A 16,937-nucleotide genomic window follows, 5' to 3' on the forward strand; every position below is an offset into this window, starting at 1 on the left:
CATTGTAATCTTGCAGTGTGTTATTTTTCTCAGATCAGGCCCTTCTAGGGCAATTTGTCCTCACATGATGAGGGTGCCAGATCCTTACAATCAGTGCAAGTTTGTGATAAATGGCTTTGGAGATAAGTCTTATAATAGCCATGGGTCATATTGTATGAACATTCTATTGTGTGCTGCAGTGGCACAGGCACTCTTCAAAAGCCTGTACTATCTAATAGGCTGATAGTGCTATACTCTGCTCCAATCTGTTTAGTATACATTGCCATACACACAAAAAGAGTGGAACGACAGAAGAATGATTGCAGCACTATAAAATCAATGCTATAGAATATGTCACCGTGCATTTACTTAAACAACACAACTGATATTGATTTTACAGCATAGTAAAAGCTTTAGCGATTACAGGTACAATAAAATGTAAGGAATACAGGATATAAGCCGTCAAAAAAGGTATCTTATTGAGACTTAAAGTGACAGAGATGATTGGTTGCTGGTTGGACAGTTCATTTCCATTTTTCTTTCAGTGTTTATGCATCTTTGGTAAGATGACTTGGAGCTTGAGCAGGTCATTCACAGGGCAGTGACAGAACTGTCATTTCTGTAGCTATAATTGCATTAGAAAGAAGAGAAACAGAGACACTGGGCATTGATGTATTATCCAATGGATAGAAGATACAATTTTTCCCCTGACTCTGAAAGGGGTATCCATGGTTCAGCTATATGTTATACGGTATGTTTCAGCAGATAATCACCCTGTATTCAGGCTTTTCTCTTGTCTGATTCAGTCAAGCTTGGTGACAGCAAAAACTGGTTAAACTAAGTTTTAACCATCCAAAATCCTTGTATAGTAACAGTTACATGAGTGTTTACATTTGTTTTTGGACCCATTCAGTGCAGTGGCTATTATCTATACAGGGCCTATTACATGGGAATTATCAGTGTGGTTTATCGTCATAAAACACATTTCTTTCATTTCTATTTTTCAGTGCACAAACATCAATGAATTGTGTTTTATGAAGTCATCACAAAGTGAGATTGGTTATCATTTACAGTAAGTATCAGGCACTTGATATTTTTTCTATATATGTTGCATTGACTATCACAGGTAGAGTCTCATATGTGAATTGAGATGAGAATGTGTTCCATTCCTTGTATTTTGTCATGGTGACAACCTGTTTAATGTCAGGCCCTGGATTGAAACAACCCTTCCACCTAACAATGGCCTACCACTTATAAAAATCACTTAATAAGAGCACCTCTGTTCAAGATATTGATTGCATCTGTCAGAGTTGCACAAGCTTGTTCTTACATGAAACCAGAACACTTTTGGAGGTGTTAGAGGTAACATTATTGTTCTGGGCCAATGAAATTGACTTATTAAGATTTTTGTTCACTTTTTTTTAATACATAAGTTAATAAATCTTAAGAGAGATGAAATAGTATGATGATTGATAGCTGAACAGATTATCTCTCTTTGATGGGACCAGAGCTCAGGATCATATTGAGTAACGAGTAAGAGTTTATGGCTGATCTGTACAAATGCCATGTGAAATATGATTCACGTGCTCAAAATACAATAAAACACTAATAAAAAAAAAAAAGAAAAGCTCGCAGTATCATTGTTGCAAACTCACTCTTGTCACATTTTAGCCTAAATTACTGTCTTCATATCTTTGGTTAGCTAGATTTCAGAAACACCAGGATGTAGCCTTGGCAGATGGTGATGGATGAGTTTCCAGACAGGAAATGTGGAAAAAGTTTTGACTTGTCCTGCAGTATTAATCTTTCTTGCTCTTTTATTTTAGCTATCTGGCTGACATTCTGACACCCTTAAAAGTAACCAAACACATCTTTTTAAAGGAATTACTTGTATGGCATTTTAATTAAATAAAGTTTTCTTGATAAACCTGCTATAATTTTAAATTTAAGCTTATAACTTTGTATTCACTCCTAATAAGGTTTAGGATCCTAAATAGCACTGTATTTGATAGTGTGTTCAATTTTATTGCAGAACATACGGTGAAAACAATACATTTGAAGAGTATTGTATCCCTGAACCCTGTGTTTGTAATGTCAGGGTTTATCCAAACTAAATTGAACATCCTGTGAGCATATGAGGATAAAGGGTGGGAAGGAAACTGACAACGAGAGACAGAAAAAGTGGCAGCAGGCCAGACTACAGAAGAGAACAGCATCAAATAGAGTGAAAGGGACAGAGTGGTGGAGAACATTTTTGCCTCTTTAAGGTGAAGATGTTCAGTATGTTTGCCGCACAATAATATTCCTTTTTCTCTTTCTTTTTTTACCATTAATAGGTCTTTAAGAAGGTCTTGATTACAGCATTTCTGTTTCACCTGGGAAAGACTTTTCTACACTGTAAATCAACATCTCTCCCCTCTACATGTGCAGGTAAGTTTTCTCATCTTGCTGTGTATGATGATGATGACTGTGTTGCAAGATTTTCAATTATACAACAATTTCATGCCATGCCACTTTTCCCTGCATTTGTAAAATATTTGGAGGAATGGAGGAATTCTTTACTAATTTAAACCAATGTTTAAGCATTTTGTTTTGTTTGTTTTTCTTTATTAGATTTTGAAGGTACAATTTAGTTGGATAAAGAAGAAAAAAAGACATTAAATATCAAAGTGCACTCAGTAGAATGCTCACATTTTCAGGACAGCAGTTATATTTTATTGAATTTCCTGCATCATAAAATCATCCCATTGCTTGTACATTATATACTTGAAAGAGTCAAAGTTTTTGCTAGGGGCTGTTATGAATCAGTATTTTGCCACAGCAAGGGATCATCTGTCAGCTAAAGACATCCTGCCTGCATCAAAAGCTCTGACAGCGACTCACACTGAGATATTTATTTGGACAGCCTTAATGCATCACTGTGTCTCTAAGAGAGGACCATTCGTTTTGTTGTTGCTTCTGAAGAATGACATCTCTTTATATTTGAGAGTTGGGTTCCAGATGACGATTAGCTAATATACTGTTCTAGAGAGGAGAAATAGTTCCGTAGAGGTCACCGCCTCTCTCACAAACAATTGATGAGCTTGTCAATCTTCTGCTTCTTCTGCAGCTTGATGTGGATTTTCTTTTTACTGTCAGTGTGAAACTGCCAAACAACCAGAGCATTTTGTAAAGAAAAGCTTTCAAATGTTAGATTATTTATGCTTGAAATATTTATAATATTTTCAAATATTTAAATTGATTATGTGGAGTTTTGTCTTTCATCTAAGCAACTTTATTTTGGCAAATAAATATTGTATGTTATTCTGTCTTTCCAATTACGATGTAAATTGAGTAGAGGTCTTGGTAAATAAACACGCTAAGGGGTCAGAAGCCTGATGACTTTAGATGCTGCTCAGAACTGATGTAAGTGTGTATTTTCATTTGTGTAATAGTGGGATATACGTCTATTCCCATGAATCTCAATCTCTAAACAAATATTATTAATTATAAACACATCTTACGCCAGACTGTAGGCACCTCTTCATCAGAGGCTTCCGGGCTGTTTGTTTATTGGGCTCATTCCTACTGCAATGGAAGGAGAGCACATTTGTTTATGGAGCCTATTTTCCATGATGCCACATTGTACCATGTGACATGGGTTTGAGATGTAGACACACTTAAAATGGTATTTGTTTTAATGTCCTAGTATACAGTACCTGACAAACCTGACAAACATGACAGTTGAAATTAAACTGACACTGTAAAAGGTGAAAACATGGCATTGTTACTATTCTATTTCTTTTACCATTTTAGAAGCTATTTCTGCCTGATCTGACCCTAAAAATTACTTTTGTTGGCATAACTGACTCAAAACATTATTCCTGATATAATTATTCAAGAAACTAAATTAGTACAATTTTGTTTTTACTTTGAATGAATGAACATTACATTTATATAGCGCTTTTCTGACACTACACACAAAGTGCTTTACACAGTGAATAGGGGACCCTCCTCAACCACCACCAGTGTGCAGCATCAACCTGAATGGTGCAATAGCAGCCATAGTGCACCAGTACACTCACCACACACCAGCTATTGGTGGAGAGGAAAGAACAGAGTTATAGAGCCAATTAATGGATGGGGATTATTAGGAGGCCATGAATGATAAGGGCCAATGGGGGGAACTTGGCCAGGACACCATGGTTACACCCCTACACTTTACAAGAAGTGCCCTTGGATTTTTAATGACCACAGAGAATCAGGACCCCAGTTTAACATCTCATCTGAAGGATGGTGTCCTTTTACAGTATAGTGTCTCTGTCACTATACTGGGGTGTTGGGAACCACACAGACTACAGGATGAGCACCCCCTGCTGGCCTCCTTAATACTTCTTCCAGCAGCAACGTTAGTTTTTCCCATGAGGTCTCCCATCCAGGTACTGGCCAGGCTCAACCCTGCTTAGCTTCAGTGCGGAACTGGTCTTGAGCTACTGGGTGATATAGCTGCTAACTTTGCAAACTATTAGTTCATTTAATGCTAAAACAAATGTAGTTGCTTTGCCATTTGCTGTACCAAACTATATTGTTTAAAGGTGCACTCAGTAATTTTTTCCCCATTTAAAAAGTTTTACTCCTAAAGAAAAGAATTGTTATTTTGAAACATATGTATAAAATCATGACCACTCACATGAGATGAGGACTTTAGTCATATCAGTAACCTTATAAAAGCTATTTTATTCTACATGGGGCAGGGGTGCCCTCATGGGGGCTGCCATTTTAGAATCACATGACCATCTGAATACTACTCACTTAATCTCATTAATCATCTTGTTATTGGATAGTTTCACTCTAGGATTAAATTAATCATGGCTGATTGTGAACAGTGAATTTCTACAATGGCATTTGTAACTGAAAATTATTGATTTTGAGTGATGCTGCATCCACACCACTGGGTATCACCGTAAGACCAAGATGACACAAGCAAAACGTTACTGAGTGCTCCTTTAAAATTTATGGATTTAGTTTCATGTTAGAAACGTTCATACTCCTTATTAATTCTTTAATTAAATACTTCTCTTTATTTTAAATTCATAATTATGTACACTATTTAAATTGTACTCAATTCAATTTGAAGGAAATTTTGTCATATAACTGAAATGCAAGAATATAAAAAACATTTTTGAGTATATTTTTGTCGAGTTAATTCAGACATATTAAATAATATTTTTTAAATGAATAAAACCAGTTAATTTAGAATTAGCACAAATCACTTTTTTTGTTACCTGATAAAACTTCTTAGAGTGTGTACTGCATCAAAACTGTATACAGTAGACTGTGCAACAACAATAAATGTTTTATATAATAATATACTAAATCATTTTGCTGGTGACCCACATTGTTTTTAAATACTATTCAACCCGAAACACCTGCAGGCAGTAACGAAAAAGAAAGAATTCCTCTTTGCTGATGACTGTGCATTGAATGCAGGATCAGAGGAGAGTATGCAGTCAAGCTTAGATAAGTTTTCAGAGGCATGCTGCAACTTTGGACTCACCATCAATACCAAGAAGACCGAAGTCATGTTCCAGCCAACACCTGGTAGGTAGATCAATGCATCACAGTCTATGGGCAAAAACTACTAGCAGTAGATAGCTATACATACCTGGGCAGCATCCTCACAAGAAAAGTAAACATAAATGATGAAGTCAACAACAAGATTGCCAAGGCAAGTGCAGCCTTTAGACAACTACGACAGACTGTCTGGGACCGCAGAGGAATCAGCCTTTACACTAAGTTGAAAGTCTACCAAGTAATCGTGCTGACCACTCTCCTTTATGGCTGCGAAACCTGGATTGTCTACAGTAGACACGCCAAACAGCTCAATCACTTTCACATGAGCTGTCACTGATGGATCATGAAAATTTAGTGGCAGGACAAACTTCCAGACATTGAGGTGATCCAGAAAGTTAGCTGCCTAAGCATCCATACAATTCTACAAAAATCCCAAGTCCGATGGGCTGGACATGTTGTTCGCATGTCAGATGAGCTGTGTGAGGGCAAATGATCTGTTGGCCATCCAAAGAAATGCTTCAAGGACTCACTGAAAGTTTCCCTGAAGAGCTTCCACATAGATGTCAGTACTTGGGAAACTCATGATCGTTCTTCCTGGCAAAGCAGGGTCCACAGAGGGGCCATCGCAGTAAAAAAAAAAAAAAACAACAGAATAGCTGAAGCTCTGAGAAAGCGTAAAGCTTGCAAGGACAAACACACTGATCAAGAAATGCCTGTGGCTGTGGTCATCATCGTTCATGATGTACAAACAACAACAACTAAATAATTTCATTTTAAAAGTCATACATTAACTTTTAGAAGTCAAATTGATGTTGAAATGCATTCAAATTCTAGCTGAGTTATTAAGCTCTGGTTCTTTACTGCAAAGTTTCTTACAGTTTTGTTCTGTTCAAAAAATGGGGATTGGTTTTATGAATTTGTTCTGTTCATTTTAAATGTAAAATGAAAAGGATGCATTGTAACAATGTTTTGTCAGAAAACCTAACAAATGTGCTTCACATAAATTAACTGTTTAATTCAAGTAAAAAAAAAAAATATTTAGCTGACTAAATCAACCTCACAAATTAGGTTGCATCAACAAATGTTTTTATATGGGTTAGATCTAGTGGAAATAGATCCTTGAGGTAACAATTGCAGGTTACCATTTTTCTTCAGTTTGTCTTCAAAAACAAGTTTTTTCCCCTTATAATTTATTTATTTCTCTTGTGTTTTTGGTGTAGATCCAGCCCCAAAACCATGGAGATGACCCAGCTGGAGAGGTCATTGAATGTAAACCTCACATCAACATCATTCCCTCCCCTAACAACAAACACTTCTCCACCATACCGTGAGCCTTATTTACATAGATTGGCCCATTTGGATGAAGGCCTCTATAATGACTTTTACAGTCTGTGGATTGCTCTGGTGGTCATCAACACCCTTATCTTTATGGTAGGGATGACCCTCAACAGTCTGGCCTTGTATGTCTTCTGCTTCAGGACTAAACCAAAGACTACATCAGTCATTTACACCATTAACCTGGTAGTGACAGATCTGCTGGTTAATCTCTCCCTTCCCACTCGTATCTTGTTGTACTACAGTGGGGGAAAGTGCCTCAACTGTTCCTATTTGCACATATTCAGCTACTTTGTCAACATGTACTGCAGTATCCTCTTTCTTACTAGCATCTGTGTGGATCGCTACTTGGCCATAGTGCAAGTGGAGGCCTCACGGAAGTGGCGAAACCCGAATGTGGCCAAAGTGTTATGTGTCAGCATTTGGCTGTTTGCCATCATTGTGACTTACTCATTTCTCACAACGGCTTTCAAGCAATCAGCCTGCTGCCTCTCCAAACTCTTTGTGTTGACCATATTTGAGTTCTTCCTACCAATGGTGATCATTGTAGTGTTTACTATCAGAATCATGTGCGCCCTATCCAGCCCAGGCCTTCTACAGCAAAGCCGCAGCAGACGCATGAAAGCTGTACAGCTGCTCTCAACAGTGCTGGTGATCTTCACCGTCTGCTTCACACCATTTCACATCCGTCAGGTTCTGGTCTACTTCCATCCTGATCTGCCCCATAATGTGATCATGTACCATGTGACCGTCACTCTCAGCAGCCTGAACAGCTGCTTGGATCCTGTGGTCTACTGTTTCGTCACCACTAACTTTCAGTCTACTATGAAGAGATTTTTCAGGAAGACAGAAAGAGAGCAGACAAGTGGCGACATTATCAGTGTACAGAAAAGTTCTAAGGGTTCAGGCACAGTGATTGCTATTGCTCATAGTACGAGAAGGATAAACATGAGCCCTGCCGAGCAGGGAAGCCAACCAGCATAAGGTTGTAGCCCTGTACAGTATTTAAAGGGTTGCCATTACCATGCCGTACTAAGGCAGAACCATTGGCACGGATGGACGTTTTGACTGATCTGTGTTAATTTGCATTTATGAGTTGTTTCTTTATGAACCATAAAAATATGGCGGCAAATCAGTGGCAGTAATCCATGCTCGTTATTGACGCTCGCATGCGTGATAGATTTAAGCCACGTGAGGAAAAATAAAGAACTCGCGTGCTTGTTTTAACCCCTCAGGTGCACGAAATCTCCTGCGCATGCAATACAAACTCTCACTCGCGAATAAACCTCTTAAAACTTAAAACTTTGCTCATGAGAACACCTTTTAATTTTGTGGGTCTGGCTCTTGCTCCTTTGTCTGTAACCTCAAATATCATGGGTTATTCCCTTTTCCAGGAAGTTAGTTGTGATTGGTTCCCTTTTATTTCGAAGAACCATAACAAACTCGCCTGTTCTTCGCGAGAGACAAGGCTTCATCAAGGGACACTGCATGTGAGTCATTGTTACTTTATTTGTTGCTAATTCTACATATAATAACAGGGCTGATGTAATGTTATATAATGTATGTAAGCGCTGTGTATCTTTGCCAGACACTTTAAAAACAGGAAGTTGACCAGCTAATTGTTGCATTCCTGTGAAGTAACTATAGAACTTTAAGAACTGCTATTTATTTATATATAATATACAATCTGACTTTTGTCATTGCAGTTGTAAGACACTTTATAATTAATTGGAAGGTTGTGAGCCCAGGAAAATAAATCATAGCATTAGTAACAGGAGGATGCAACGTGTCTGCATCTTCACTGGTGACTTTAAACCACTGATTTCAAGTTGCTATATGGTGACTGTCTTTAGTTTGCATAATGTATGTCACTTTAGATAAAGTAAATTAGTGTACATATAAATAAGCATGCAATATAAACATTTTAGAGAAAGCATTTTTTGTTATCAGCCTAGATATTGCTGTCTTGTCACTATGAGTGGTTGATTGTTTTATTTTGCTTTCCATCCCTTGTACAAGGGTTCCTACCTACACATCACCCACAGCTATGCTTTTAGGCCTAAACTGTACCTAAATTGTAATTAATAGCTGTAGTTTACTACACCAGGGGCATTTTAGCCTTCTTCACAGGATACTTTTCAGATGACTCTTTTTAGATCATTGCTGTCATACAAATGTAGATGTAGATAATTTAACTCTAAATGTGAGGGAACATAAACCACCTCAGAAAATGAATTTGTTGTTTTTTAACACATTTTCCAAGACTCAAAAAATTCAATTTCACACTATTTTAAATACTGTTTTTATTTTTAATCTTACAGTTTCTCCCATGAAAATAACATACAAGATATGACCATTTATTTCAAGGTCTGTGGCCTTCTCACAGTATGCCACGATGCTAGACAAAGATGGTGAAGTAATGCCAGAGCTTTTATTCCAAGTCACTTGACCCGAGTAATTGCAGATCTCTTTTGAATGATATTTGACCCACTTACAGTCCCTCCCCCAGGCCTCTCAAATATCTGTTGCCCTCATATGAAACAAAAAACATTTAAGGGTTAAGATCACTAGGTGATCACTTATTACTTTGTAATATTTGTTGCATGTTTCAATTATATTTTGTTCTTTATTCTGCAACACATTCTGAAGCGCCATCTTTTGGAGCAACTTCTCTGTGAGAGAGCACTTTTGAGAACTCCACTTGACCTGGATTACATGGAGTTTGTGTGTCGTCAGCAGCTGTATCTCTTCATTTGTAGAAACAACTCAAAACTGTTTAAAAAACTGAAGCCCTTGTGGCCTTATACTACAAATAAAGCAATATTATTATTATGGTAAATGATAATTACGAAATTCCATTGTGATACAGAAGTGCAATATTTAATTCAATGACATGCCACTCAAAACGATTTACTTACCAATCTGAGATATTGAACTAGACTCATTAGCTAGAGCACTATGTAGAAGGGAAATAACATGCCTAGTAGGATCCTGCAACTTGGCCTAACATGCATGAAAAGAGAAACCAGTGTTAGGCATGCAGAGGGTCCCTTGATGAAGTAATGTCTCACAAAGTACAGGTGAGTTTGTTATGGTTCTTCGTAATAAAAGGGAGCCAATCACAACTGATTTCCGGGAAAGGGGAATAACAAATGATATTTGAGGTTACAGACAAAACAGCAAGTGCCCGCCCCACGACTGACAAAATTAAAATGTGTTTGCTCAAGCAAAGTTTGAAAAATGATTTTGCTCGCGCGAGAGTTTGTATTGCATGCGCATGAGATTTCGTGTGTGCCAGGGTTAAAAATGAGCGCGCCAGTTCTTCCTTTATCCCTCGCGAGGCATTAATCTATCGCGCGCGGATTATTGCCATTGATTTGCCACCATATTAATACCTTTACATGGAGATGGAGTAATTTTATTTGCTGTCTTTGTACTTGCTTTCAAATGTGAAAACGGTTTCACAGTTATACTACATTCATCAATATTGCACCAAAGAGCGAAGCAACAATGCTTAAATAATAACATACCACAGCATTTCAGAGCATGCGATTTCAGAGCATAAGTAACATACTACAGTGTAAAAAGTGCTATCCTGCGATTGTTACCTTAAGGAGCAATTATTATTATTATTATTATTATTATTATTATTATTATTATTATTATTATATAACCTATTCTACCTGATTTAACCAATAAAATTTGTTTTGTTGATGTAACCTAATGTAGTAATATTGATTCAGTAATTGTTATTTTAGATGTTATTGCCTGAAGCACAGATGACACCTTTTTCCTGAACACAGAAGTGTTCCAAGATTCATAATAGTGATGGGAAGATCGGATCATTTTACTGACTTGAATCTTTGAGTCTCGTTCAGCAAAATGAACGAATCTTTAGTCAAGTCATTTCGTTCATTTGAGCAGAATTAAATTAAAATGTTACATTAATAGACAAATCTCCCCCAACACGTCTAACGCAAATTTTGATTATAGTCCCAATAAGGAAAAATTGATAATGCAGCCAAGGAAATATTATGAGAAACAGAAATGATTAATTCACCTCTGGAATCTTCTTGTCCGAGTAGTTCGTTCTTTTGTCACGTGAGTGTATAGTGTATATGACTGTCACGTGACAAAAGAACGAACGACTCGGATCAAAAGACCCGAGAGGTGAACTAATAATTTCTGTTTCCTGTACAGCGCCTATGAGGTTTTCACATAAAAGAACGGACGTTTCGCAATGCACATGCGCGGCCAACACAAAATGAACGAATCACTCTCTGAGACTTCTCGTTCTTCTGAGCCACATAAAAGAGTAGTTCAAAATGAACTAATCGATTATGAACGACTCATCACTAATTCATAAGGGATGCCTGTTTTTGTTTTCCGTGCTCCAGTGTTTTCACTCGCATCAGCGTAAGTTCTTAGTGGATGTTAAGCGTATTAAATTTAAACTACTTTCAGTTGTTATTACAGACAACAACTGGCGCTGCACAAGTTGAGCCTGAACTCATTTTTACACAAACTAACTCTTAAAGTGGTTGTTGTTCTGGTGGAAAATTGTGGTTGTCTTAAATCCTCCTGTTGGTAATTTTAAAAAGTCAGTGGCTATTAGAATCACTATGGTGCCACCCATCAGGAAAACAGTGGGTAAACTACAGTATAGCTGTAGGAAATAAGTGCTTGCAAGGTAGCAAAAATAAATACATAAAAAATGTGTTACAATTATGGTATGCTTGGGGTTTAGGCTTTGATTCTGTGTAAATGAAATGCTACATCAGACCCACTTTTCTGTTGTCATGAAACTCAAAGCATGTTTAATCAGTTGCACCAGAGACTTTTTAGCCCAAGATGGAGCACTTGTATTAAAATGAATGGGAGAAATTGCAACTCCCAATATGGCGGATGTAGAAAAGAAAGTCCTGCCTTACAGTTAAAGAGCCAATCACCTTTTAGATAGAAACATCGCCTGTCAGTCAAATTAGGAACGTACATGCGCATTAGCTGGACCAGCCTCAAAAATATTTTGTGTGTGTGTGTGATCTGAGATAAATCAGCACAATTAATAATACCATTTTTGTCAGATTTAACTGCTTATTTGAAATATATTCTTTGATCGTTATTTTGACCAACTTTGGAGATTTAGGTCTTTCCCCATTAAAGTAAATAGGAACTGTACTTTTATGCGGCATGTATCCATAGAAAATAGCTGCCTGATAGCGTTTCCAAAGATGGTTGCCGAGTGGACTGACTTGCCTTGAAAGGGATTTTGGCCAGAACCCCTCTGCTATGGGGGAGCTTTCAAAATTAGTCAACTATAGCATAACATTGGCAGTAGACTGATGAGGAGACCAGAGGCCGTTCTTTTTGAATGGATGTTAATGGAGGAAATCCTTCAGTACGCCGAATAAACTGCTTTTGTGAGGAAACAGCTCACATTTAATGAATTAATCACCTGTCCGCTAATTTTCAACATGTTTTACACTTAATCCATTTGGAGTGAACTGTGTGTTGAGATTATCACAAATAAATGCTGTTTTATAAGAGATGTCACTGACAATTTTGTGACTGGTAGGTGTAGTTTACGACTCTCTCCATTCATTTGCATGGTATCCGCAAACTGTGATTTACTGTCGTAACACACTAGTTTACTGTTTTGCTCTCTCCTGTAGTAAAGCCTCGGAGGTTGGTAGTTCAGAAAATTATTTACAGGTATGCTTTGGCTGCACACAAGAGTAACCTATCACTGTAATATATGCAAGCAAGACAAGACCAATCATAATCCAGTATGCAAATACAGTAGATGCAAGAAAGACCAATCAAATTTCAATAAGCATACTGTATATTATGATGATGTCACTTCTGTAGTTTCCATGACTTTCTATCAACTTTAATATTTTTTTTATTTTTTTATTTTTTTATTATTTTTTAAGTAGCCACAAAGTTTACAAATTGCACTTGTACAGCTGAAATTATCTACAAAAAGTTTGAACGGATGGTTAACTGGTTTGGAAGTTAAGAGTAAACATACTCTACGCAAGTACGTGAACGCAGACGCACCTTGCTACGCAAGCTCGATTTCACGCGTCGTTGCGATGTGAAATGTGTCAGCGCTCATTTCATAACACAGCGCAAGTACACACAGTATTCTCAGCGTTGCAGCAAGGGTCGCTAGAGCGGATTTTGAACAGTTTGAAAAGCACCCTATTTTCATTCTGCCTCCGTATATTTCAAGTTCAAGTTTTATTAGGCACATACATAACCATACACAGTAGGACATGTAGTGAAATTCTTGGTACAACTTTTCTCCCCCCAATTTACGATTAAATATATATATATATATATATATATATATATATATATATATATATATATATATATATATATATATATATATATAGTTAAGGAGTAAAAATAGAAGTAAATATAAATATAAAGAAAATTTAAGATTAAGAAAAAAATTTTTTATTTAAAGTTTGTAATATTGCTTCAAGTGTGTGGTGTCGACCTAGTCCTGGTGTTGTCCTTGGTTCAGGACATGGATGGCCTGGGGAAAGAAGCTCTTTCTCATTCTCATTATAGCCTCCGAAGGCAGCAATGTCTTGGTTTCAGCCACAGCACCGGTTTCGTGGTCACGCCTGAAAAATCTATTGCCCTCTTGTTGTCTGAGGTTTGTAACCGCCAGAGCAACGCATGAGCGCACGTAATGTATGTATAATGAGACCACGCGTTGGCCAAGCGCTCGCGTCTGCGTTTGCGTACTTGCGCGAAGTATGTTTCGGCCTTTAGGGGTTTACAAAAAACCCTAACCAGAAAATCAATACAGTGCTGCGTAAGCACTGGAATAATATCATAAATCAGATTTAGAAATGTTGAATAATAAATGGTGATATAATGTCAGTAAGCGATTATATCACACTAAAATCATGTTAACACATATAATGTTTACATCTTGTGGCTATAGCATATGCTTTTGAAAGGATATGTTAGCATTTATGGACTTGCCCCGTTCACTTACATTGTAAGGGCCTTATGTGTGTGTGTGTGTGTGTGTGTGTGTGTATATACACACACTGGCGGCCAAAAGTTTGGAATAATGTACAGATTTGCTGTTTCAGAAGGAAATTGGTACTTTAATTCACCAAAGTGGCATTCAACTGATCACAAAGTATAGTCAGGACATTACTGATGTAAAAACTGCACCATCACTATTTGAAAAAAGTCATTTTTGATCAAATCTAGACAGGCCCATTTCCAGCAGCCATCACTCCAACACCTTATCCTTGAGTAATCATGCTAAATTGCTAATTTGGTACTAGAAAATTATTTGCCATTATATCAAGCACAGTTGAAAGCTATTTGGTTCATTAAATGAAGCTTAACAATGTCTTTGTGTTTGTTTTTGGGTTGCCACAGTATGCAATAGACTGGCAAGTCTTAAGGTCAATATTAGGTCAAAAATGGCAAAAAAGAAACAGCTTTCTCTAGAAACTCATCACTCAATCATTGTTTTGAGGAATGAAGCATATACAATGCTTGAAATTGGCAAAAAAAAAAAAAAAACTGAAGATTTCATACAAAGGTGTACACTACAGTCTTCAAAGACAAACGACAACTGGCTCTAACAAGGACAGAAAGAGATGTGGAAGGCCAGATGTACAAATAAACAAGAGGATAAGTACATCAGAGTCTGTGTGTGTGTGTGTATATATATATATATATATATATATACACACACACACACACACACACACACACACACACACACAAGGCCCTTACAATGTAAGTGAATGGGCAAGTCCATAAACAATTTATATATATATATACAGGGTTGGGGAGTAACGAAATACATGTAACGGGATTATGTATTTAAAATACAAAATATAAGTAACTGTATTCCACTACAGTTACAATTTAATTCATTGGTATTTAGAATACAGTTACATTCAGAAAGTATTTTGATCACTGAAGAGATTACTTTGCATTTTATTGTCATTTGTTTCATTTAAAATTTAGTCCTTTCAGATGGAAACATTTAAACATAAATGATGCGATCCAAAGTGCATTTGAACAGCGGTGAAACACTTTCTTATGATGTGTTACATTCATACGAGCAGACAGAGAAGTACGTTTGAAGTAAGTTTGGAGCAGAAGAAATAGAAATAAACCTTGTGTAAATTGTCAGCATTATGCTAAGCTAAAATGCTATTTCTAGCCATTTTACGTTACCAGGCACGATCATATTTTTTTTTTTTCAAGAAAATTCACGTTGGATCATAATTTCTTTTATCTAGTAAGACCTTTGATATTAGGGCAAAAATCATATTCTTGATGATAATTTTCGTATTATTTTCCTGTAAAAATATCTAAAAATCCTTAAAACAAGATCAGTTTGATTTATCTTGTTTTAGAAACAACATTGCTTAAGATATTTAGGTTTTTCAGAGAATGTATTTTTAACATGTTTATTTTGTCTTACTGTACTGGCAGAGTTTTTATAGTCAAAACAAGTGAAAAAAATCTACCACTGCTGAAGAAGTAATCCAAAGTATTTAGAATACATTACTGACCTTGAGTAATCTAGTGGAATACGTTACAAATTACATTTTACAGCATGTATTCTGTAATCTGTAGTGAAATGCATTTCAAAAGTAACCCTCCCAACCCTGTATGTATGTATGTGTATATATATATATATATATATATATATATATATATATATATATATATATATATATATATATGCATGCACACACACACACACACACACACAAGAAACGTAAAAAATGTCAGAAAAATTACTGTTTATGGCAATCAACATCATGCAACAAATGTTGCCCATTGAGCTTAATTTGTAAAAAGGAAATGTCCCGGTTCTCCTGATGGCCAGTCCGCCCTTGCTACCGCGCGATATTTACAACATTTCTGGTGAGGGGGATTTTAGAGCGTAACGACTGGCAACCTCAAGCAGACAATAGAAGCACTACATCCGTGACCTGTTACAGGAGAGCAGGTACATTTGGCTCTTTAACAGTTTATTTTATTTGTGGACGCTCAGATTCTTACTTTATTCGTAAACGAATACGTCTTTAATGAGTCGGACCGCTCGTCGAGCTCAGGAACTGAAGGTATCTGATTAATTTGCTGTCAGCAAGGTAATTAGCAGGCTAGCAACCCGGCTAACAGGCTGCAGGAATATTGCTCAGAGAAACGATTCATATAAAGATGATCGAAATGCAAATGCGCAATAATTACATTTTCCCGGCTCATATTTTCAGCTTGTTCTTTCCAGCCTTCTAAGCAATAGAGCTGGCAATATGCTGATGTATGATACAAAGTATCAGCAACAGTACACAGATCAGAGCACATGACTGCATGTAACTGTCTGATGATCTGGCAGTCCGTCTGAATCCATTAAAAAACACTAAGGATAAAGGGTCTTATTTTGATATGATGGTGTTATCCCCACTTATGTTAGCCAGCATAGTTGTTCATGTGTCTCAAGTTGATAACAGATCTGAAGATGACTAGGTCTAATGTTTGGTTTCCAGGCATGCTTCCAATCACAAAATTGAAACACTACATGTTTGGGCATGATCTGAGCTCCATCACCTTCTTCTAAAAGTTTTAGCACAAGGTTCAGCTCAAGGATATAAATGTTTTTGAAGTTCTCAGCCATACTCCTAAATCCTCATGACACTGCCTCAATCTCTGTTACTGTCCTCATGTCCTGTCTGCCTCTCCAGTCCACACAGATGTCCATATTCACACCTGATTAACATAAAAACAGCCCTTTGCAGCCATGTAAGCACTGCTCTGGGGGAGAATGTTACCTGTCACAACACTCAGGGTGTAGCCTTATCAGAATAATGCACAGGGGATGGGCAGTTATCAAGAGTGTCTCATGTAGCCCACAACTGAAACTAAAAACACATTGCAGCTTCGCCACTGTCTGTTGTTGATACAGACTGTATGTGTCCCTTCAGTGCGCAGTTTTGAAGCATTTTGTAGCTCGGCATATGATTGTGAAGTTTCATCTTTATAACGTTTTATTTCCCATTTGGGCATCT

General features: G+C 37.0%; 1 protein-coding gene across 2 annotated transcripts; it reads left to right on the forward strand.

Moving 5' to 3' along the window:
• Window positions 1-236: 236 nt before the first annotated feature.
• On the forward strand, window positions 237-12,411 carry gpr20 (G protein-coupled receptor 20). Of its 2 annotated transcripts, XM_051718600.1 has the most exons (3): window positions 237-1,051; window positions 2,316-2,409; window positions 6,753-7,851. In XM_051718600.1, exons 2-3 carry the CDS (start codon window positions 2,402-2,404, stop codon window positions 7,849-7,851), a joined length of 1,107 nt encoding a protein of 368 aa, XP_051574560.1. In that variant the 5' UTR covers window positions 237-1,051; window positions 2,316-2,401. The 2 variants fall into 2 exon arrangements, with proteins under 2 accessions (XP_051574560.1, XP_051574559.1); XM_051718599.1 differs by having other exon boundaries at window positions 237-2,409; window positions 6,753-12,411.
• The last annotated feature ends 4,526 nt before the right edge of the window (window positions 12,412-16,937 follow it).

Source organism: Myxocyprinus asiaticus, chromosome 15, assembly GCF_019703515.2.
Source record: "Myxocyprinus asiaticus isolate MX2 ecotype Aquarium Trade chromosome 15, UBuf_Myxa_2, whole genome shotgun sequence".
Classification (NCBI taxonomy): Eukaryota; Metazoa; Chordata; class Actinopteri; order Cypriniformes; family Catostomidae; genus Myxocyprinus; species Myxocyprinus asiaticus.